We start from the raw sequence: 22,958 nt of genomic DNA on the forward strand, positions 1-22,958 counted from the left end.
AGACAAAAAGGTATTTTGAGTTCACACTAGCAGTGTGATAGTTACGTAGATATGACTTGGTGATGTTGATGTGCCATGCCGTGCTGTGTGACTCACCGTGCTGAAGTTAGGGAAGAGGCTGAGGGGGGACGATCCATTGAGCCTGAAGGGCAGGAAGTGCTTGAGGTCGAGGTGGGGCTGCAGGGGCCGTCCCGGAACAGGCAGGGAGGCCAGGAGGGGGTTGCCCTGGGCAGAGGTGCCTGGATGGAACCACAACAACATAACGGGGTTAGACAAACACTTAGAACAATCATGAGAGATACTTTGATGTCTCTTTTTCTGTCTCTTCTCACTACCAGTGTGTTTGGTCAGTAAGGAGTGAGGTAAGGAGTGAGGTAAGGAGTGAGGTAAGGTGTGAGGTGGGAGATAAGGTGTGAGGTAAGGTGGGAAGTAAAGTAGGACAAAGGTGTGAGGTAAGGTATGAGGTAAGGTGGGAGGTAAGGTGGGAGGTAAAGTAGGAGAAAAGGTATGAGGTAAGATATAGGGTAAGGTGGGAGGTAAGGTATGAGGTAAAGTGTGAGGTAAGGAAGGAGGTAAAGTAGGAGAAAAAGGTGGGAGGTAAGGTATGAGGTAAGGTGGGAGGTAAGGTGTAAGACTGACTGGCTTGTTTTGTTTTACAAATGAAGCAGCAAAACACACACCTTCACCAGACCCCCATCAGTCACACTTCACAGCTCAGAAACGAGCTTGTGTGTGTGTGTGTGTGTGTGTGTGTGTGTGTGTGTGTGTGTGTGTGTGTGTGTGTGGGCTGTGCATGTGAACAACCCCCCTTCACGACCCCCCTACATCCTATCACCCCACTGCCAGGTTAATCCTTCAAGGACATGCACTGGGTGCTCACGTATACACACACACATATCATTTAATTACAGATTTATTGGCTGTGAGAGGGGAGTGCCTGGCCTGCACCGTACGACTGGGAAGATGATAACGGATATCAAATGGACCAGGGATGAAGAGATTTCTAATTTTCCAGCTGGCTGCGTTTCAGTGAGCCGGTGCTGCGCTGGGTACTTATCCCACCGCCAGGATCAATCATCAGTATCATCTCTGGGTCACCAGACCTGCCCTGAGCATGCGCAATGCAACACACCGTTACAACACACACCATGGATATGATAGGAGGATGAGGAGATATCAGGACACAATAACACACACCTTTAGAAACAGAAGAGATTGACCTTGTAATAACACACACCTTAGAAAGAGAAGAGACTGACCTTGTAATAACACACACCTTAGAAAGAGAAGAGACTGACCTCGTAATAACACACACCTCAGAAAGAGAAGAGACTGACCTCGTAATAACACACACCTTAGAAAGAGAAGAGACTGGCCTCGTAATAACACACACCTTAGAAAGAGAAGAGATTGACCTCGTAATAAAACACACACCTTTAGAAACAAAGGAAATTGGTCCCATAACAACTGTCACCTCTGAAAGAGAGGAGATTGTCTGGTACATTACGACCCATATCTAAGACATATCTAAGCTAAGTCACAGCTGAGCTTGGTAAAGTATTAGATGCTACAACATGGTTCCAGGTGGTTGTTATACAGTACGTCATAGTATGGCTGGTGTGTTTACGGACATATTCAATAATTCCCTATCCCAGTCTGCTAGTCAAGGATCATATCACCCTACCTGATAGCCTAGACCCACTCCAATTTGCTTACCACCCCAATAGTTCCACAGATTATGCAATCGCCATCACACTGCACACTGCCTTATCCCATCTGGACAAGAGGAATACCTATGTAAGAATGCTGTTCATTGACTACAGCTCAGCATTCAACACCATAGTACCCTCCAAACTCATCATTAAGCTTGAGACCCTGGGTCTCGATCCCGCCCTGTGCAACTGGGTCCTGGACTTTGACGGGTCGCCCCCAGGTGGTGAAGGTAGGAAACATCTCCACCCCGCTGATCCTCAACACTGGGGCCCCACAAGGGTGCGTTCTCAGCCCTCTCCTGTTCTCCCTGTTCACCCATGACTGCGTGGCCATGCACACCTCCAACTCATTCATCACGTTTGCAGACGACACTACAGTGGTAGGCTTGATTACCAGCAATGACGACACAGCCAATAGGGAGGAGGTGAGGCCCCTCGGAGTGTGGTGTAAGGAAAATAACCTCTCACTCAACGTCAACAAAACAAAGGAGATTATCGTGGACTTCGGGAAACAGCAGAGGGAGCACACCCCTATCCACATTGACAGGACAGTAGTGGAAAAGGTGGAAAGTTTTAAGTTCCTCAGCCTACACATCACGGACAAACTGAAATGGTCCACCCACACAGACAGCGTGGTGAAGAAGGCGTCTCTTAAATAATTATGAATAGATCCACCATTGAGCACAAAAACAACACTTGTTACAGAATATTTTACATAGAAATAACATCAGGAGGCTGAAGAAATTTGGTTTGTCACCTAAAACCCTCACAAACTTCTACAGATGTACAATCGAGAGCATCCTGTCGGGCTGTGTCACTGCCTGGTACAGTAACTGCACCGCCCTCAACCACAAGGCTCCCCAGAGGGGAGTGCATTCTGCACAACTCATCACCGGGGGCAAACTACCTGCCCTCCAGGAGACTTACTGCACCCGATGTCACAGGAAAGCCAAAAAGATCATCAAGGACAGCAACCACCCGAGCCACTGCCTGTTCACCCCGCTATTATCCAGAAGGCGAGGTCAGTACAGGTGCATCAAAGCTGGGACTGAGAGACTGAAAAACAGCTTCCATCTCAAGGCCATCAGACTGTTAAACAGCCATCACTAACATAGAGAGGCTGCTGCCAACATACAGACTCAAGTCTCTGGCCACTTTAATAAATTGATTTAATAATGGTATCACTAGTCACTTTAAATAATGCCACTTTAATAATGTTTACATATCCTACATTACTCATTTCATATGTATATACTGTATTTTATACCATCTATTGCATCTTGCCTATGCCGCACGGCCATCGCGCATCCATACATTTATATGCACATATTCTTATTCCATACCCAGACATTGTGTGTATTAGGTAGTCGTTGTGAATTTGTTAGATTACTTGTTAGGTATTACTTCACTGTCGGACTAGAAGCACAAGCATTTCGCTACACTCGCATTAACATCTGCATGTGACCAATAAAATTTGATTTGAACAAACAGCAGATCAAGAGGTGAGACCTTATACATAGTGGAAAATAAAGGAAAGCTGCACACTCTAAGAGCTCAGATGCAAAAATGTTTGCATCTGAGCTCTTAGAGTGTGCGGCTTTCCTTTATTTTCTAGTGTTCTACTCCGCTAGCCAGCACCTCGCCTTTATAGGTGTGCGTTTCTTTTTTCTACCTTATACATAGTACCACTGTCCTCGCAAAGCCAAGGACCTGTAATATAATATAGCCAAATAACACAACGAGTGAAGACTAGCTATTCAGTATATATTACACAAGACAGGTATGACGACATATGTATGTATGTATGTATGTATGTATGTATGTATGTATGTATGTATGTATGTATGTATGTATTGTATGTATGTATGTATGTATGTATGTATGTATGTATGTATTGTATGTATGTATGTATGTATTGTATGTATGTATGTATGTATGTATGTATGTATGTATGTATGAAGGACGTGACAGAATAACAATGGGGAAGGCAGCAGTCCTGACAGCCGTCTGCCTCACGGTTTGATATCAGATTGACAACCAGCCCCTCCCCCTCCTCCTCCCCCTCTCTAGGATGAGTGCTGTGTCTGCGTCCCAAATGGCACCCTATTCCCTACATAGGGCACTACTTTTGACCAGGGTCCACAGGGGAAAGGGTGCCATTTGAGACGCACACTAGTTTTATAATTGGTTGGTGGAGCTGAGGAGTAAAGCGGCAACGCTGGAGCCCCAGGCATATGTTCACCGTGCTGGGTAGAGGCCTGGCTGTGTCTGCCCCCGGCTGGGTGCTGGGTGAGGACGGCCCACTGCTGTCTATCTTCCGCCCACAGAGACGGCATGGAGGGCGGACATCAACTCCAGTCATGTGGTCCCCAGCCTTCCACTGTGAGATGTCACACACGTGCGCACGCGAAGGAGCAGAGTTAGCCTAGCTAGGTGGACAGTTATCAGCTGATAGTGCCTCCCTCCCTCCTTCTCTCTCTGTGGCTCTTAATACAGTGTATTAAATCAGGGGCTGGTTGTTTGCCTGTTTGGATGATAAGACTAGAGCCGCGCCGAGGCACACGCATAGGAATCAAGGAATGTACAACAGCCAGCCACAGACAACGGAGTGGTTGCTCTCTGTGTACCGGAGACATGTGGTAGGTGAGTACCACCTAAAACTCATACTCCACCCATGCACCTCCAGGAAACAGATGACACACAGAGGGAATAAACATTCACACGCACCTGGATGCATGCACGCACACACACACATTCTCAAAGCCTATGGGAATGCACTAGGTGTACGCCACTGAAATCTATATTACGGTGTAGAGGTACACAAAAACAAACACAACATACATACAACAGAAGGGAAGGAGGAAATAAAAGGTGTGTGCGTTTGTTTGCGCGTGTTTGTGTGTGTGTGTGTGTGTGTGTTAGGGAGGAAGGGTAGGTTGATTCAGCCCTGAAGCCACAGCTAACCTCCTTCTATCACATTGCGTCATTCTCATTTAATGTGGTGTGTAATGAGTGTGTGTGTGTGTTGTCTGTCCAAAGACATGCCTGTGTGCAGGCTCTGATGTGTTTATGCATCAGTGGCTGTCCAGACAACAAGACTTCTGTGTTAAAACCGAATGTCCAGTCCAGTCTGTGGAAGAGGACTCTGCTTACAGTGCTGACTGTTTATAGAACTTAGTCCACAATCCTCTTCCTCCACTAACCGTCACAACAACACATATCGTCTTAACACATGACTCAGTTACACAACATCTGCCATCATCAGGCACCACATGATGTTCATAAAAACATTATGTGATTACATTAAGAACACTATTTCCACATTGAGACTGTGGTTTATTTTTTATTTAAAATGTTACCCCCCAATTTCGTGATATCCAGTTGAGATCCAATTACAATGTTGTCTCATCGCTGCAACTTACCAACAGGTTCGGGAGGCGAAGGTCGAGTCATGAGTCCTCCGAAACATGACCCGCAAAAACACGCTCCTTAACACCCTCCCGCTTAACCCGTAAGCCAGCTGCACCAATGTGTCGGAGGAAACACCGTTCAACTGACGACCCAAGTCAGCCTGCAGGTGCCCGACCCGCCACAAGGAGTCGCTAGAGCGCGATGAGCCAAGTAAAGCCCACCCCCCGGCCAAACCCTTCCCTAACCCAGACGACGCTGGGCCAATTGTACACCGCCCTATGAGACTCCCAGTCACAGCCAGTTGTGACACAGCCTGGGAATGAACCCGGTTCTGTAGTGACGTCACAAGCACTGCGATACAGTGCCTTAGACCACTCTGCCACTCGGGAGGCCTTAGACTGCGGTTTTTAATAGAAAAAATGTATGCATATACACCTACTCATTGCAGGGTTTTTATTTATTTGTACTATTTTCTACATTTTAGAATAACAGTGAAGACATCAAAACTATGAAATAACACATATGGAATCATGTAGTAACCAAAAATGGGTTAAACAAATCAAAATCTATTTTACATTTGAGATTCTTCAAACTAGCCACCTTTTGCCTTGATGACAGCTTTGCACACTCTTGGCATTCTCTCAACCAGCTTCACGAGGTAGTCACCTGGAATGCATTTCAATTAACAGGTGTGCCTTGTTAAAAGTTAATTTGTGGAATTTCTTTCCTTAATGCGTTTGAGCCAATCAATGTGTTGTGACAAGGTAGGGGAGGTATACAGAAGATAGGTCTATTTGGTAAAAGACCAAGTCCATATTATGGCAAGAATAGCTTAAATAAGCAAAGAGACATGACAGTCCATCATTACGTTAAGACATGAAGGTCAGTCAATCCGGAACATTTCAAGCACTTTGAACGTTTCTTAAAAGTGCAGTCACAAAAACCATCAAGCACAATGATGAAACTGGCTCTCGTGAGGACCCCCACAGGAAAGGAAGACCCAGAGTTACCTCTGCTGCAGAGGATAAGTTCATTAGAGTTACCAGCCTCAGAAATTGCAGCCCAAATAAATGCTTCACAGAGTTCAAGTAAAAGACACATCTCAACATCAACTGTTTAGAGGAGACTGTGTGAATCAGGCCTTCGTGGTCGAATTGCTGCAAAGAAACCACTACTAAAGGACACCAATAAGAAGAAGAGACTTGCTTGGGCCAAGAAACACGAGCAATAGACATTAGGCCAGTGGAAATCTGTCCTTTGGTCTGATGAGTCCAAATTTGAGATTTTTGATTCCAACTGCCGTGTCATTGTGAGACGCAGAGTATGTGAACGGATGATCTCTGCATGTGTGGTTCCCACCGTGAAGCATGGAGGAGAAGGTGTGATGGTGTGGGGGTGCTTTGCTGGTGAGACTGTCTGTGATTTATTTAGAATTCAAGGCACACTTAACAAGAATGGCCACCACAGCATTCTGCTGTGATACGCCATCCCATCTGGTTTGCGCTTAGTGGGACTATCATTTCTTTTCAACAGGACAATGACCCAATACAACTCCAAGATATGTAAGGTCTATTTGACCAAGAAGGAGAGTGATGGAGTGCTGCATCGGATGACCTGGCCTCCACAATCACCCGACCTCAACACAATTGAGATGGTTTGGTGTCACACCCTCATCTGTATCACCTGTCCTTGTGATTGTCTCCACCCCCCTCCAGGTGTCGCCCATCTTCCCCATTATCCCTTGTGTATTTATACCTGTGTTCTCTGTTTGTCTGTTGCCAGTTCGTCTTGTTTGTCAAGTCAACCAGCATTTTTGTTCTCAGCTCCTGCCTTTCCAAGTCTCTTTTTTTCTCGCCCTCCTGGTTTTGACCCTTGCCTGTCCTGACTCTGAGCCCGCCTGCCTGACCACTCTGCCTGCCCCTGACCCTGAGCATGCCTGCCATCCAATACCATTGCCCCACCTCTGGTTTACTGACCCCTGCCTGCCTTGACCCGTCTATTGCCTGCCCCTGTTGGAATATTAAACCATTGTCAATTCGACATGTCTGCATCTGGGTCTTACCTTGATTCCTGATAGTACGAACTGGTCATGACTGACCCAGCAGACCCAGGCCAGCTGCACAACGCCAACTCCACCCAGGGAGCCACCATCGGTAGGCACAAAGAATTGCTTCTTAGCCTTGTGGAGGGGTCCAAACGTTGGCTGAACGCCATGACCGGGCATTCGACAGTTTGCTGGAGCAATTCCAACGGTTGTCTGGGAGGCCGCCTACCACGGTGGTAACCCCACAGCTCCTCAGCAATTCAGCTTCTAGCAGCGGCGTCTCATCGGTCAGTCCACCATCTCGGGAGCCGCGCTTACCTCCTCCGGAACGCTTCAATGGAGAGCCGAGCAGCTGTCGGGCATTCCTAGCTCAGGGTGCCCTTGTCTTCAAGCTTCAACCCTCCTCCTTCCACTCGGATCGCTCAAAGATAGCCTGCCTATTCACACTGATGTCCAGGAGGGCTCTCACCTGGGCTACTGCCGTGTGGGAACAACAGCCGGCCATATGCCCTATCTGGAGGGGTTTGTGGGAGAAGTGAGGAAGGTCTTTGATGCACCGTTCTCCGGGCGAGAGGCCACCCGGAAGCTAATCCAGCTTCAGCAGGACCCTCAGTGTAGCTGATTATGTGGTGGATTTCCGCACATGCTTGGAATCAAGAGGCACTGTTTGATATGTTCCTGCACGGCGTCTCGGAGGAGGTCAAGGACGAGCTTGCACCCCTGGAGTTACCTCCGGAGCTCAATTCCCTCATCGCTTTGACCATCCGTATCGATGGGCGATTACGGGAACAACGGAGGGAGAGGAAATTGGATTTCGATCACACGCCCAGGGTTCCCACCTTGCCTCCGAGTCATCCCAGAAGCTCCCGACGGTCTTGTTGCCAAGAGAACCTGAGGTTTCCCGACCTGCCCCGAGGGCTGCCGAAGATGACCGAGTCACCGCTTCCTTAGCCTATGCCACTAGGCAGAGCTGAGCTGTCGCCAGTGGAACGGCAATACAGGATCAACACCAAGTCTGTATTGCGGGACTCTTGGTCATTTTGTGTCCTCTTGTCCTTTAAAGAAGCCAGGCTCACCGGTAGGAGCAGGTACTCTGGTGGGCCATATGGAGAACGTTCCTGCTTCCCTTGCTCGAACACCTTTCATGCCATTTTGCTGTGGGGAGCCCAATCCAAATCCCTCCGGTTTTCTCATTGACTCTTAGGCCAACGAGAGCTTTTTGGACGCAACCCTGGCGTCCGAGCTGAACATCCCCACTCAGCCCCTCTCCATTCCCATGTATGTTAGAGCACTGGACGGGCGCTCTATAGGCAGAGTCACCCACAACACCACTACCATCAACATACGTGTGTCAGGGAACCACAGCGAGGCTATCCAGTTCCTGTTCATCAAGTCCCCTCAGATTCTCGTGGTATTGGGATTCTCCTGGCTCCAGCGACACAATCCCCTCATTACTGACCCCTGGCTGCCTTGACATGTCTATTGCCTGCCCCTGTTGGAATATTAAACCATTGTCAATTCGACGTGTCTGCATCTGGGTCTTACCTTGATTCCTGATAGTTTGGGATGAGTTGGACTGCAGAGTGAAGGAAAAGCAGCCAACCATGCTCAGGATATGTGGGAACTCCTTCAAGACTGCTGGAAAAGGCATTCCAGGTGAATCTGGTTGAGAGAATGCCAAGAGTGTGCAAAGCTGTCATCAAGGCAAAGGGTGGCTACTTTGAAGAATCTAAAATCAAAAATCTATTTTGATTTGTTTAACACTTTTTTGTTTACTACTTGATTCCATATGTGTTATTTCATAGTTTTGATGCCTTCACTATTATTCTATAATGTAGAAAATAGTAAAAAGAAATAAAAACCCTTGAATGAGTAGGTGTTGTCACGCTCTGACCTAGGAGAGCGGTGTTTTCTCTATTTAGCTAGGCCGGGGTGTGATAGGTGGGTGGGCATTCTATGTTTTGTGTTCTATGTTTTGGCCGGGTATGGTTTCCAATCAGAGGCAGGTGTCTATCGTTGTCTCTGATTGGAAGCCATACATAGGCAGCCTGTTTTTCCTTTGTTTTTTGTGGGTAGTTATTTTCCGTTTAGTTGTAAGTACCTGACGGAACTGTCTGCTGTCATTTGTTGTATAATTTGTAAAGTGTTCATTTCTTTCATTAAACTCAAGATGAACATATTCCACGCTGCACCTTGGTCTACTCATTCTGACGCCCGTGACAGGTGTGTCCAAACTTTTGACTGGTACTGTATTTCTGGCCTTTTTTGTAAGCCCCTCCCCTTTTGTCTTTCAATTGATTTACATTGACATTTTAGTCATTTAGCAGACACTCTTATTTCAGTGCAACTTACAGGATCAATTAGGGTAAAGTGCCTTCGACAGCTTTTACACCTAGGGGATTCAAACCAGTGACTTTTCGGTTACTGACCCAATGCTCATAACCGACAAATTTTTCACCTAGGGGATTCAAACCAGTGACTTTTTGGTTACTGGTCCAACGCTCATAACTGCTATACTGCCTATTCCCCATCTTTATTCTCCCACCACCCCTCAAACCTCCCTAACCCCAGTTGAGTGGTGGAGGATGGAGGGAAGGAAGGAGAGAGGAAAGGCTGCATGTCTATTTACAGCCCTTTCTAATTATCTGTGTTGGTTGGCACAGTGGGCTTGGTTCAGAACCAGCTGATTGGATCCCTCCCTGCCCCTCTCCTGTCACCCAGGATGTTCTCAACCAACCCAGGTTCCAGCCTGGACAAAGGAGCTAGCATCTCTCTCTCTCTCTCTCTCTCTCTCAAACAATGATGAAAAGGGGCCTGCAGGACAACACAAAGATGACAGCAGGCTCCTAAAGATGCGTCCGCAGGCTGTAGAGGACCTCCATGTGGTGCAGAACAGAGTGGTGGAGTGGACAGGGAGACAGAGACCTGAGGGTGGCAAGGGTGGAATAATGCCCTATGGACATCACTACTGCTGCTGTGTCCTTCAGTAAGGTTGACAGGAAGTCCTCGAGCCACATAGGACAAACAGGACATAACATGACTGAATGTCCAACATTAATGTACTGTAGGAGAGGGAAGGCAAATCATTCAGATCCTGAGCTTGATGTGTCTTTTGTTTATGGCTTTGTCACTGAGACTAGTCACTGTGGTGAAAGACATGGGCTCTAAACTGATTGCCAAAAGCCCCAAGGACAATCACAGCCGCATGAATACACCGCTGACACTAACTTAGGTTTAAAATGGTTCAGCGCTATTGACTGCTGAGTAATGTCATGTATTCTGTTAGATAAACTGTCATATCCAGCTGGGTAAACGGAACTCATGTAGGAATGTGGGCCCGATGCTTTGTCCATGGATTCCATTAAAGGGAGAAAACATGCTCCTTTAGTGAAGGGCCAGTATCACAATAAGAGCATGTGAGTGCGAGGGCCAGTTCGTTTTATGCTAACAAGATAATACAATTATTGTTTTATAACTCCAAACATCCCCACCACGACCCCCTCCGTCTGTGTGTGTGTTCTCTTGAGATGCTCCTCTTACACAACCACTGAATGCTTGACGGAGCTCTTCATCCTACCTTACCAAATGTGCACACTAAGGGACGAGGAGTGACACGCACAGTCCCAGTCAGTCACAAGGCTGTTGCTCATGTTAGGCTCTGTCCCCCTGAGCCTCTAATAGGCAGCCATAGCCTGCCTCAGACCATGCACTGATAGGACAGGATGTGACAAGGTAGGATTCTAGTCAAAAGTGCACTAAATAGGGAAGAGAGTGCCATTTGGGATGCAACCGTTAGAAGCCATAAAATACCTAAGATTAGCCCATGTACTGTATTGTATGTGAAAGTGGCTCTGAGCCCAGTGAGACAGTTTGAAGATGTTCTCATAGCTTATAGCCATAGGAGCAATTAAAATACTGAAAAGCCACCAGCGGTCATTTGCTCTGATTCCTCTGAAGGAGAGAAAGAGGAGGGAAAAGATGGACTGAGAGGGAAAGAAAGGGAAAGTCTTAACAGCCAATTAACTTCCGCTTGATCCCGAGGTTGTGTGAGGACTACCACGGGAGTCATTACCGCATGGACGGAGAACATTAAGCATAATCAGCTTTAATTAAAGGCTCCCATCGACGCTCTCTCTATCCCTCTCTCCATCTCTCCATTTCTCTCCCTATCTCTGTCCATACTCTCCTTCAAGCATAATGAAAACCTGAGTTTAAAATGTGATCTGAAGTTGATTAGACGGAACAGCGCATGGTCCATGGATAATGAAGGATATAATAGCTCAGTGTTCTGGCCAATTGATTCTCTTTTCCTGCATGAAATTAACAGAAGTATATTTGTTTCTTTTAACGATGCTGAGTTAACGATCTCACCCGTAATATTCTATTACAGTGAAGTCAGACAGAGGAAGGCTGGTAGTTTAGTGTGTTTGTGTCTGATGCAGAAGAACACAAGGAGAGTACATGGTGTGTAAACCCCCTGAATGACATGCAATCTGAAATCCCTTTAGAGTCATAGAGAGTCAAAGAGAATCTCTCCCTGGTGCTGTGCTGTCAGAGACTACTGAACAGACCGTTCCCTCCCTCCCTCCTTTAACGCTGTTCGGAATGTATTTTTCTCTTATTTTTCTGGGTCACTTGTGTTGTGTTGGTAGCGCAGACACTACGTATTATTAAGTGTATAACTGTGTGTGTTAGTGTGTTATAACAGTGTATGACTATTTGTGTATTTTGTCTATGACTGTGTATGTGTGCATGTGTGTGCGTGCGCATGTGTGTGTTTGTGTGTGTGTGTGTGGGAGGGGTTTATGGCTTATGTGACAGCACTGCAGAGTTTATTTGTGCAGAACTGATCTCCCGTCCTCACCTCCCTCTCTGAAATGGCTGTTTAATCAAGTGTGTGATTGTCCGTTGTTAACAGAACTACGTTCTCTCACTACTTTGTTAAGTGACACTCCCTGTTTAGTGTCAAAGCTGGAAGAGACCCTGAAACACCCCAAGATAGACAACTGAAGTGCAGATAAATAGCACATTTCCTGTTCTTCAACGAGGAGAAACACATTTACACAACCACTTCCACCAACCAAACTTGGTTAGTGCATTTTCTCCAGGAAACCAGTGAGGTAGTAATTAGTTGTTGAAAGCTACTTCCCCCTGCTTCGTTCTGTCCTCCTTTCACCTTCTATCTCCTTCCCCTTCATCTCCAAAAACTCTTTCTGCTGCTAGTGGGAGGTGACAGAAGCCTCCATGCAACCTGATTTAACACATGGCTAGGCACAGTTTGACCTGCCATTGGAAAATAGGGTACACTCAGGAGGGAGGAAAACGCACCCTTCCCTGTGACAGGGTCTTTGAGAGGAAATGTTCAAAGTCAGATAGTGGAGTTCATATTCACACGGGTGACTAACACTGTCCGTCTGCCTCTCAGGCTCCTTTTGATGCTTCCTAAAGGAATATGTTGAGGTGAGGGTGGGACTGGCACAGTAGGAGTGCCCTTCAATGAAGGAGAAGAGTGTACAGTAGGATGCAACTAATGTTGGGCAAGGTGGGGATTTTTTATTTTAGATTTTTTTTATTTAACCTTTATTTAACTAGGCAAGTCAGTTAAGAACAAATTCTTATTTTACAATGACAGCCTACTCCAGCCAAACCCTCCCCTAACCCAGACAACGCTGGGCCAATTATGCACCGCCCTATGGGACTCCTGATCACGGCCGGTTGTGATACAGCCCGGGATCGAACCAGGGTCTGTAGTGACGGCTCTAGCACTGAGATGCAGTGCCTTAGACTGCTGAGCCACTCGGAAGCCCAAGGAGTAGCTCCCTGACCGGGAATCGAATCCGGGCCGGGGCGGTGAGAGCGCCAACTCCTAACCATTGGGTTGTAAAAGTTGATACTCAACCAGCCTCTGCACCATGGAGTAACACTTTATTTGGATAGTTCATCTGTAGATGCTCTACAGCAGAGTTCCCCAAATGGCAGGCCGTAGGCCGAATTTGGCCCCCGGGTCATTTTATTTGCCCCCCCAAGTTTTCTTGGGGTATTTTGAATTTTATTGTCAGACATAAAAGACTAAAAACATCATACAATCAGTTCCCAGTGATTACAATTTTGGAAATCTGTTCAAAAGTATTCTCACGCATAATAGAGAGATACTGTATATGTGATCTTATATAAAATGTAAGCAAGGTTTGAATGATTATACAGTGAGGGAAAAAAGTATTTGATCCCCTGCGGATTTTGTACGTTTGCCCACTGACAAAGAAAGGATCAATCTATAATTTTAATAGTAGGTTTATTTGAACAGTGAGAGACAGAATAACAACAAAACAATCCAGAAAAACGCATGTCAAAAATGTTATAAATTGATTTGCGTTTTAATGAGGGAAATAAGTATTTCAGATTTTTACGCACTGTGTGCTTCAGCACTCGGCGGTCCGGTTCTGTGAGGTTGTGTGGACTACCACTTCGCGGCTGAGCTGTTGTTGCTCTTAGACGTTTCCAGTTCACAATAACAGCACTTACAGTTGACCGGGACAACTCTAGCAGGGCAGAAATTTGACAAACTACCTTGTTGGAAAAGTGGCATCCTTTGATGGTGCCACGCTGAAAGTCACTGAGCTCTTCGGTATGGGCCATTCTCCTGCCAATGTTTGTTTATGGAGATTGCATGCCTGTGTGCTCGACTTTATACACCTGTGTATAATAAATTCTGACCCACCGTGGTCATGGTCCTCATAAGAACCCCCAAGAAAGACAGGATGAACAAAGCCTTAGTGTCACAGTGTTTAAAGACATACTTTATCCCCCAACACCAATTACTGTCAGCCTGTACAGACAGATTCCCATCTGTTGTGGCATGATGCTATGCTTTATAAATAGACATCACACTGTCTTCATCCCATTACAATCTTCCCTATCTGAGAATCTGAGAAGCCCTGAGCAGAAGGGATGATAAGAGCAGAAGAGCGGAGAATCAGAGTGAAACAACGCCTCGGGCTGCTCTGCATTACTCCATGTTTTAAGGTGCATAAGTAAATGAACCAAAGCCAATGAATAAAAGATGAAGCGAGACAGCAGTTTAAATAGGATCAATAACAGCCCCTGGCTTGAGACGCTACCACTCTGCCACGTTGGCGTTATCACACACACACATCAGCTTCTGCTTGTGTTGCTGCTATTGACTAACCACAAGGTTATAGCTTAAATTCAATTACGAGGAGAAACGCTGGCAGGTCTCTTCAAACACGACCCAGAGATATAGTCAGTTCATGTTTCGCTAAGCCCTTGATCGAACATTTATTGATGGGAAATATCATTAAGATGAAGCCTATATGAACCATACCATGTAAGCTGTCATTGTAAATAAGAATTTGCTCTTAACTGACTTGCCTAGTTAAATAAAGGTTAAATAATATATATTATTGCCTGCAGTTAACTTCTTCGTTAAATCAAGGCACAAGGCGAGACCCAGATGTAGACACAGGAGGCAGAAGGTTGGAGTCTTACAATGTTTATTAATCCAAAGGGTAGGCAAGAGAATGGTCGTGTACAGGCAAAAATGTCAAAACCAGATCAGAGTCCAATAGGTACCGAAGGGCAGGCAGAATCAAGGTCAGGGCAGGCAGGATGATCAGGCAGGCAGGAAAGTGGTCCAGAGTCAGGCAGGGGTCAGAACCGGGAGGACTATAAAAAGAGAACAGAAAAGGAGTATGGGAAAAACACGCTGGTTGACTTGACTAAACATACAAGACGAACTGGCACAGAGAGACAGGAAACACAGGGATAAATACACTTGGGAATATAAGCGACACCTGGAGGGGGTGGAGACAATCACAGGAACAGTTGAAACAGATCAGGGCGTGACAGCGGCTTTTACTTAGTAGAAATCCTCAGAATCCTCTTCATCATATCTGCCAGTTGTTCAGTGGCGTTTTATCGTTGTAGACTAGGCCTTCTCTCCCTATGTGTCTGTAACCTGTGAGCCTTGAGAATGTGAGTCCAGTATCACTCAACCATACTGAAATTCCCAAATGGGTTTTGTCTCTTTGGCTATGGGTCGGCGGCAATCCACGGCGAGAGAGAGCGGCGGCGCGAGGTTCGGTAGGGGTAACGGGTCCTCGTGGAGATGAGGGAGCACCTGTAATGAGCTTTATCAGGCACAGCAAAGAGAGCAGCGCGCGTCTACCCCCAACCCAAACCTGAGGAGAGGAGAGAAGGCAGGCACGCGGCCCATCTGTCGAGCAGAGCCGATAAGCCTGGAGCCATCCAGAAACAAATTGCCCAGCTCCCCCCTGCACAGCTCCGTGAGGGGAGAGCAGAGCCCCAGCCACGGAGAGGAGACAGTTATGATTTCTAGCACTAAACCAGGAGAAGGAAAATAGGAGGAGGAGGAGGACATATCAAATGCATTAATCTATGCAGAATGGCGCCCACGGCGCCCACGGCTGGCTATAGCTCTGTAGAGGCAGCTGTACACGAAAATTCAGCGTGTCGATAAACAGAAAAACAACCTCAGAAAAATAAATGTTTTCTTTTACTTTTTTGAGGGCAAGAATTTTAAGTAAGTATGCCTGCAGTTTCTTATCTGCTCTCCTCCTTTTTGAGAGATAGTGACGGGCCCTACCTCCAGGCAGGAGCAGATGCTTATAGGTCTAAAATAGTGGTGCTCTTAAAGGTACTTTTTAATTTCAGAAAATGTCCATATCTGGTGCTAATAGTGGAATGATCGTGTTTCACAGTATTACTTGCCTGCCAGTGTGATTGGCTGTGATATTCGCCTATTGATGTCTCAAGCAGGAGCAACATCTGATGTCAAACTAGGAAAGCTGTTCTGATTTGGTGGCTGGGTTATCTAGTCTGTCACTTCCTGGTAGCAAAAATAAAACTCTACACTATTCGCTAAATTTCAGTTTATGTGAGAGAACAAGCACTGAACAGTGTACGGAATTATTATACCATCTAAATCGCTGTTAAATATATTTTCAATAACAAAATATATTGTTTTTACAAGCTGTTAGAAGCTAGTATAATATTATGGACATTTTCTGAAATGACAATGCAAAAAGTCTATCAAATCCTATGTGTAGCACCTTTAAAGGTCCTCTATGTCACGCCCTGACCATAGAGAGCCTTTTTATTCTCTATTTTGGTTAGGTCGGGGTGTGACTAGGGTGGGTAATCTAGGTTGTTTATTTCTATGTTGGCCTGGTATGGTCCCCAATCAGAGACAGCTGTTTTTTGTTGTCTCTGATTGGGGAACATATTTAGGCAGCCATTTCCCCACTGTGTTTCGTGGGATCTTGTTTATGTGTAGTTGCCTGTGAGCACTTCATTTGCGTCACGTTTCGGTCGTTCTTTATTGTTTTTGTGCGTTTCATTCAATAAACATGTGGAACCCATATCACGCTGCGCTTTGGTCCGAATGTTATTACGACGATCGTGATGCTCTAAGTCATCAGAGGTAATCTGCATACACAACTTTAAGTGGTTAGCGTATAGCTTATATCATCATTACCTAACCATCATTACCATCATATATTGCATACATTATTGGTGTGTCAAAACAAATTCAAAATACGTTTCACAGAGTCTACTACTTGATGATGGATTATGTTTAGCAGGAGCCCATCACACAAATTTAATGGATAGGAACGATAAATGTGCCACTCGTACAGATGGGCTACACTCCCAGACCCAGGGATTGGGAATCTCTGTAGGATTGACAGGAGCTCAGATTAGGTTCATTTCCTCAGCAAATTGAGTCATTTGTGGAAGTGACATTAACTGCTTAATGTTTTTTTACATGAATACATTTCAGGCTGAGTGGCCGACCATCACTCTGCCGTCATGCCAACTGTGACATCTCATTATAGACTGATTAGCCACGGTGGGCCAGCCGAGAGCCCTCGATTGGAGGACGAGTAGGATTTGAGGTTGGTGAAAATAAGTATGAGTAAGAGGTTGCTTACTAAATACAGTGGCTTGCAAACGTATTCACCCACCTTGGCATTTTTCCTATGTTGTTGCCTTACAACCTGGAATTAAATGTTTTTTTGAGGGTTGTATCATTTTATTTATACAACTTTGAAGATGCAAAATATTTTTTGTTGTGAAACAAACAAGAAATAAGACAAACTGAACTTGAGCGTGCATAATTATTCATCCCCCAAAAGTCAATACTTTGTAGAGCCAACTTTTGCAGCAATTACAGCTGCAAGTCTCTTGGGGTATGTCTCTATCAGCTTGGCACATCTAGCCACTGGGATTTTGCCCATTCTTCAAGGCAAATCTGCTCCAGCTCCTTCATGTTGGATTGATTCTGCTGGTGTACAGCAATCTTTAAGTCATACCACAGATTCTCAATTGGATTGAGGTCTGGGCTTTGACTTGGCCATTCCAAGACATTTAAATGTTTCCCCTTAAACCACTCAAGTGTTGCTTTAGCAGTATACTTCAGGTCATTGTCCTGCTGGAAGGTGAACCTCCGTCCCAGTCTCAAATCTCTGGAAGACTGAAATAAGTTACCCTCAAGAATTTCCCTGTATTTAGCGCCATCCATCATTCCTTCAATTCTGACAGGTTTCCCAGTCCCTGACAATTAAAAACATCCCCACAGCATGATGCTGTCACCACCATGCTTCCCTGTGGGGATTGTGTTCTCAGGGTGATGAGAGGTGTTGGGTTTGTGCCAGACATAGCGTTTTCCTTGATGGACAAAAAGCTCAATTTTAGTCTCATCTGACCAGAGTACCTTCTTCCATATGTTTGGGGAGTCTCCCACATGCCTTTTGGTGAACACCAAACGTGCTTGCTTATTTTTTTCTTTAAGCAATGGCTTTTTTCTGGCCACTCTTCCATAAAGCCCAGCTCTGGAGTGTACGGCTTAAAGTGGTCCTATGGACAGATGCTCCAATCTCCGCTGTCTCTTTGTTGCCTCTCTGATTAATGCCCTCCTTGCCTGGTCTGAGTTTTGGTGGGCGGCCCTCTCTTGGCAGGTTTGTTGTGGTGCCATATTCTTTCCATTTTTTTAATAATGGATGTAATGGTGCTCCGTGGGATGTTTAAAGTTTCAGCAATTTTTTTATAACCCAATCCTGATCTGTACTTCTCCACAACTTTGTCCCTGACCTGTTTGGAGAGCTCCTTGGTCTTCATGCTGGCGCTTGCTTGGTGGTGCCCTTTGCTTAGTGGTGTTGCAGACTCTGGAGCCTTTCAGAACAGGTGTATGTGTGTATATATATACTGAGATCATGTGAGACTTAGATTGCACACAGGTGGACTGTATTTAACAAATTATGTGACCTCTGAAGGTAATTGGTTGCACCAGATCTTATTTAGGGACTTCATAGCAAAGGGGGTGAATACATATGCACGCACCACTTTTCCGTATTGAATTCTTTTAAACAAGTATTTTTTTTCATTTCACTTCACCAATTTGGACTATTGTCCATTACATGAAATCCACATAATTCCATTTAAATTACAGGTTGTAATGCAACAAAATAGGAAAAACGCCAAGGGGGTTGAATACTTTTGCAAGGCACTATATATCTCTACGCTGATGAGAGAGAAGTGAGAGAGAGAAAGAGAGTAAACAGTCACACACACACTAGTGGTGCGCGGGTCAGCTGTTTGTCCACCCGCAAACACCCGCAATTGCTAATAACCGCCCAACTATATGTAATAAAGTAATAACTTTTTTTTACATTTTGGGGCCTGATTTAGATATATTTCTGCTTATAATTTACAACATTTTGGTAGGCTATTTGTTAGTTAACTTTTCTATAGTTAGATACATAAATCGATAGAATGAAAAAAGTTCTCTGCCATCTTCTTTCACAGAGCAAATACGTTTAGGGTCCGGGCAAAATGATTTTCTGTGCAAAATGTCCAAATGACATCAGCTTGACCGGTTGTAAGGAAATAGAAAGCTGTGAAAACGACATTCTGATACGATTTCAGTTTAGCTTGAATGCCTCTTTTATGTGGTTGAAATACTATCAGCTTTTATGATGCTGATAAAGACAGCACCTCCACAGATGGCATCTAACTGAGCATTCACATTCTCTCAAGATGCTGAAAGAAAGAAATCATATTTGTAAAAATGTTGCCTTCGTTTGGTGTGTCATTTAACTGCAAGAAATGCTTAATTCTGCAGGAGTTCATTTTAAAGGCTATGTGAGAGGTTATAGACAGAGTCAGTGTCCAGATTTCAGTTTCCATTTAACCCATCTGAACAGTAGGCTACAATTCCCTTGACATTCCATACCCCTATTTGAAGTCCCGTCTTGTGATAGTCGAATTTGTATATCGCCTCACAATCATCACACATAACATAGCCGGCACTGCTATCATCCTCTTCTACCGCTTCCCAAATATTTTCCAAACACTACTTTTCTGGCCCCCCCTTCTCTTTATTTTCAACTCTTCAATTCGCAGCTTATTGAATTATACTCCAACATTGTCCTTTTTGCCTCCTTGGATTGACATTAGCTTTTTTTGCACGTTCCCAAAAGCATTTGGTGATTGACGTGTAGGCTATTAGGCGCGCGTACAGTTAGACCCCTAGGCTAATGCACTAATGCATGATAGCATAACATGATTAAAGAAAAACCTCAGTGTAGCCTATAGATATCAATTGCACAGGAATGATACATTTCTGGATTTTTTAAAGATATTGTTTTCTCTTTATTCAAACTGCCCGCCACCCACCCGTTCCACATCCACACAATATTTAATGACCCTGAACCCGTCCGCTCCGCGGATATAACCCAGGGACTGTGGCTTATAAGTGAACCCATGCATAACTAACACACTCGCGCATGCACATACATGTACATACACACACACATGAACACACATACAAACACACACATAGACTTCAGACATCAAAGGAAATGAACAAGGCAATAATGATTAAGTCCAATCTCTGTGCCATTCTTTGCAAGTGATCTCAGAACACTAAGGAAACAAACGGGAGAAAAGTACTTCAAAATGAATGAACAATTACACACATTGCCATGGCATTCTGCGTGCGAGAAGAAAGCACATTCAAAGTGTTTATTTAGATGGGTTATATGACCTTCTGGTAATGAATCACAGTAAATGGGACAGAAGCTAAGAAGCACAAATGCCTATATACTGTATAACTTACAATAGATAGGTATTTGTATAGCTTAAATGACATAGGACGACTTAGGAAACTAGGGAACACTGTTTATTGCTGCCGTGGCTTCTGCTGTTTGTTCCAGAAAGGTTGCATCCTCCTGAAAGAACCTGAAGGCACAGATACCTTGCCTTTGTCATGAAATTACTCACTGATTATTAGTCTCCATGCCTATTTGCCTCTCTATTTTTCCTCTCTTCTTAAATCCCAGCCCATTTCCAGGCTCTTTGTTTTCCCCCTTTCCGTTTAACACTCAATTTGAATTCCTCTCTTAGGCGTACATCTACGGCCAATTATAAGTCTTAATGGAAATCTGTACTTGCTATAAAAAGGCAAAGCTTTGTTCATGTTACTTTGTTCATGTTAAGTCCTAGCTGCAGGCTGAGTGGGGTTTTCTTCACTTTTTCAACTCTACATGAAGCTAGCAAGGCAAGCCAGAGACACCGGGCATTGTTCTCTTCACGTAGCCTACTGTGGCCTTAGTACTGCTCTGAAGGTTCCTTTAACTGGGTCCAATGTGGTACTAGGAGATGGAAGGAGGCTTACTGTATTCCTACAGACTTACTACAGTACAATCCTGGGAACAATCAACCAGCACAGTACTGTTGTGGAAAACTCGACATTCTGCCACCACAGTGCTACATGTCCTACATATTTGGGAGGAGAGTTGATGATAACCCACTGACTTCTAAAACGACTTCTAAAATGTTCCAAAATCTAGACGTTTTGTCAATTAAAATTCCAGTTCGTTTGCCAAGCAATTCATTGCAGCAGTTGGATGGTTAGTTGACAGTTAAATAAAAAAACATAAAAATGTCCACAGCTAAACCTCAGCCATAAGTGTCCAAACTGAAATAACTACATGTAAATAAATACCAGCCTCATCAACTGTAAACCGTGTCAAGTGTCTTGTCTGGTCATACCTCATGTATTTACCCAATAGGTCGCTTGAAGGACATGCTGCGGCAGTATGAAACAATTTACGTGACTATAGCTCTTTAAAATGCCTTCGCTCGCAATCACCGACGGAGGTTGGAAAATGAACGAGCTCATTTTGACCGAACTGGACTCTAATTGTTTCAAATAAGCCTCATGCCTCAGCGTCGCTGGCAGAATAATTGCTCGTGAGCGCTGAGATTAATCTACAGAAGCACATCTGGGGGACTTAATTTGAAACGAGCAGTGCCGTGCCTTATGGACGCCAGATAGATTGATTAGGCTCATTTTGGTTTCACCTCCAACAGCGTATGCAGCTAAACAAAGGTGAGAGTATGGCTTGGACAAATGGAGGGCCCGAGCCAAGGAAACAAACAACAACACAGATGCACACACGTACACACACAGTGTACACAATTCAATGTCAAACACATAATTACACATATGCTATCAGTTCCTGAGCGAACCGGTTTCTTCCACACTACAGTAAAGCCTGTCTTGACACAGTACAGGACAGCTGACAGCCCAGCAGTGGAGGTGGTTGTGTAGACATCTTCTGTCTCTCTCTATTTCTACGCTTCTCCCTTATCACGTTGGTGTCTGAACACCTGTTCATGGCTCACAACAACAGCGCTCAGCCCAGCTGACAGACAGACAATGCCGTAGAAGTGAAGACAACAGAAGTGGCATCCTCGCCCCCTGCCAAAACACCAGCCCCCCAATCAGCAGCCAGCCCCGGCTAGCGAGAGATGTCCTAGAAACAATCCCTAGCTGTCTGGATGAGGGGAGAGAAAACAGGCCATGCACATGCTCGCTCTCAGAAGAGAAACAGCTGCAAGCTGCAAATTGGCATGTCTTTGTGAGGAGGCTTTCTGATCTTTGTTGTCTTTTCTCCCCTTTCTCAAAGCACTGGCTTGGCTACCTCTCCTCTCATTCCTTGTGTGTAATTACAAAGATAGGCGATGACACAGAAGGAGGATTGTACATGTGAGACATTCCAACAGAGTACACATACCCAGGATAGGCTGGACCGTCATCTTGCTTTATGGATTTATACAGCCAAAAAACATGCACGCACTTGCGCACGTGCACACGCACACACACACGGCAGAAGAATCACCGCCCAAAGCCTTCACGGGCTGCCTTCAGATGCCCATATGGTTTTGAGCCGCACTATAAAGACTACACATAAACCATTACATTTGAAAAGCAATCAATGAAAGACCCTGTAGTCCTTCTCAGCTCTTCTACTCCAGTTTGGGGCCTTTCTTTCCCCTGCCTGGTCTCAGAGTGGGAGACAGACAGACAGACATAGGGGCAGCAGGATTCTTATCAGGGTCTGTGCAGATGTTTGGTGCAGTGGGGGCCGTAACAGGACTCCTGAGTTGTGAATGGTGTGGGGGGTAATGGGCGAGCTGTGGTCGCCGCGGCAGCAGCTATGTAATTGTGCATCCTTTCAAAAGGAGTAGAGTGGGCATCAGCCACCTGTCGGCGTGGCGATAAGGACAGATACCCAATCATTTGAGCAGCAGAAAAGTCCACAGCCACCTGGCACCCTGATGTCTCTTATTCGCCTGCTCAGATCTCTCCTCTCTCCTCTCTCTCTCACACGATCATTTCTTCTCATCTCCTCTCTCGTCCCTCAATCTCTCGTCTCCTCTCTCTTCGTTAAATCTCCTTCTCTCTCTCT

General features: G+C 45.2%; 1 protein-coding gene across 1 annotated transcript in view; it reads right to left on the reverse strand.

The window, feature by feature from the left end:
- Positions 1 to 96: 96 nt before the first annotated feature.
- The window catches only part of LOC115186299 (zinc finger protein 385B), a gene marked incomplete at its 3' end in the record, with an annotated part of 81,223 nt that continues 58,361 nt past the window's right edge, over positions 97 to 22,958 (reverse strand). The window contains exon 3 of the mRNA XM_029745968.1: positions 97 to 239. Within this exon, the coding sequence (XP_029601828.1) occupies positions 97 to 239 (143 nt within the window). The remainder of the gene's footprint in view (positions 240 to 22,958) is intronic.

The sequence above is a fragment of the Salmo trutta genome, unplaced genomic scaffold, assembly GCF_901001165.1.
Source record: "Salmo trutta unplaced genomic scaffold, fSalTru1.1, whole genome shotgun sequence".
NCBI lineage: Eukaryota > Metazoa > Chordata > Actinopteri > Salmoniformes > Salmonidae > Salmo > Salmo trutta.